Raw genomic sequence first — 2,215 nt, forward strand, 5'->3', positions numbered from 1 at the left:
GGTCACAATCCCTCTCTCATCCCCCCAGGGGGGAATTTCCTGGACCCTTTTGGGACTGGGAGAGCCGAGGGCCCGTCCCCAAGCCCCCCTGGTTCCTCCCTGTGTCCCTCACTGGGGACAAAGCTGCCGCCTTCTGCTTCCCCCAAAAACCTCCTTCCTCAGAAATAAGTTTTTGGGAGTGTAAGTCTCCCCGTCTTTGCCCTTCCCCCCCGGAATTCCACAGGGATAAGGGATCCTTGGGGTTAACGAGGATTTTAACGATGTGTGTCCCCCATCCTGCCCGTGGTTTTCCCTTTCTCAGGCTCGTGTGGAGCGGATGGAGCAATTCCAGAAGGAGAAAGATGAGTTGGATAAAGGCTGCCGGGAATGCAAACGGAAACTCGCCGAGTGCCAGAAAAAACTGAAGGAGCTGGAGGTGGCGGATCCCGAGAGCGGGAAAGGGGAGCTGGAAAAGCTCCAGGCTGAAGCTCAGCACCTGAAAAACGAGGAGAAAACCTGGGAGAACAAACTAGAGGAGCTGAAAAGGAAGGAGAGGAAGATGCCCTGGAATGTCGACACCCTCAGCAAAGACGGCTTCAGCAAGGTGAGCTTGGGGGGGCCCCCCCTTTCTGTATTCTCCCTTCCCCCCAAATTCCCGGCGTCTCACGGCGCTCCCGCTCCCCTCTCAGAGCGTTTTCAACGTCAAACCGGAGGAGAAGGAGGAGACGGAGGAACAGAAGGAGAAGAAACACTTGTCCTTCGTCGAGAGGAATGAGAAGCAGATCAAACATTTTGGTGAGTTTTGGCTTTTATTTTTTGGGGGAGGAGGGAGGCACCCCCTTCCTGGGATTCCCCACTTGCTCTGATGTTCCATCATCTGCGAGATTTTTTTTTTCATTTTTTTTATTAAGGTTTTATTTTTCCATTTATTTATTTTTTTGTCAGTTTATTTTTTATTTAATCTTTGCTTTTGTATTTTAATTTTGTTTATATATATTTTGATTTATTTTTTACATTTTCTTTTTTTTTTGGTGATTTCATTTTTTATTTTTCCGTTTATTCTTTTATTTTTTCATATATTGGTTTTTTCCCTCCCTGAGGGTGGCTTAATTTTAACTCAGGATGAGTCATCTCTGCCTCCCCCCCCTTCTTTCTTTTTTTTTTTTGGACGAGCTTTAAAGGCCGTTCTATTTTTTACCGAACGGATTAAAAAAATACAACAAAAAAAAAATCCAACTCCTGCCTCCGCTAACTGGGGCTGCCCTCGCTTTGAAGGGATGCTGCGGCGCTGGGACGACAGCCAGAAATACCTCTCGGACAACCCTCACCTCGTTTGCGAGGACACCGCTAATTACTTGGTCATCTGGTGCATCGATCTGGAGGTGGAAGAGGTGAGAAACCAGGAGAGGGGGGCCAAAAAAAAAATAAATTAAATATAAAATGTTTCCGGCACCTTTTCTTTTGTGTGGTGTTTTTTTTTTTTTGGTGGAGTCGTAGAAATCCTCGAGGTTGGGGAAGAAAAATATTTAAGAGGGGGAGTTCCCAAATCTGCTGATTTTAGACCCCTTCCTGAAGGTGTTTCCATTCTTGAATTTTAATTTTTACTTTGGGGGCTAATTTTAATTTGGATTTTCCACTCTTGAATTTTAACTTTTAATGTAGGGGTTACGTTTTCATTTGGGATTTCCACTCCTGAATTTTAACTTGTCGTTTGGGGGTGAACTTTGAATTTGGGGGTTAACTTTAATTTGGATTTTCCCCTCTCGAATTTTAACCCCTCCCTCCAGGAAGGCGCCTCCACCCCCAAATTTTAACACACCCCCTCCATGTCTGTCCCAAAACTCATTGCCCCTTTGGAATTTTTTCCTGAATATCCCGATTTAACCTCTCCAGGAATAATTGTAGTTGAAATAAGAGACTCCTTGAGTCTGGGCATGGGTTTAAGGGGGTCGTCTTGACTTTTTTTCGTGCCCCCCCGGCAGAAACACGCGCTGATGGAGCAGGTCGCCCACCAGACCATCACCATGCAGTTCATCCTGGAGCTCGCCAGGAGCCTCAAGGTGGACCCCAGGGCTTGCTTCCGGCAGTTTTTCACCAAAATTAAGGTAAAAAAAACCCCCAAACCCACCCCGGGGGCGGGTAGAAGCGGGGGTGGCCCCCCCCTCTGACGAGGAATTCCCGCAGACGGCCGACCAGCAGTACATGGAGGGCTTCACCTGCGAGCTGGAGGGCTTCA

The 2,215-nt window shown here is 47.4% G+C and overlaps 1 protein-coding gene across 1 annotated transcript in view; it reads left to right on the plus strand.

Moving 5' to 3' along the window:
• Positions 1–301: 301 nt before the first annotated feature.
• Positions 302–2,215, plus strand: part of CDC37 (cell division cycle 37) — a gene marked incomplete at both ends in the record, with an annotated part of 2,082 nt that continues 168 nt past the window's right edge. Inside the window, 5 exons of the mRNA XM_009865494.1 lie at positions 302–583; positions 669–774; positions 1,255–1,370; positions 1,962–2,084; positions 2,164–2,213. Coding sequence (XP_009863796.1) covers positions 302–583; positions 669–774; positions 1,255–1,370; positions 1,962–2,084; positions 2,164–2,213 — 677 coding nt within the window. The remainder of the gene's footprint in view (positions 584–668; positions 775–1,254; positions 1,371–1,961; positions 2,085–2,163; positions 2,214–2,215) is intronic.

Source organism: Apaloderma vittatum, unplaced genomic scaffold (genome assembly GCF_000703405.1).
Source record: "Apaloderma vittatum isolate BGI_N311 unplaced genomic scaffold, ASM70340v1 scaffold25132, whole genome shotgun sequence".
Classification (NCBI taxonomy): Eukaryota; Metazoa; Chordata; class Aves; order Trogoniformes; family Trogonidae; genus Apaloderma; species Apaloderma vittatum.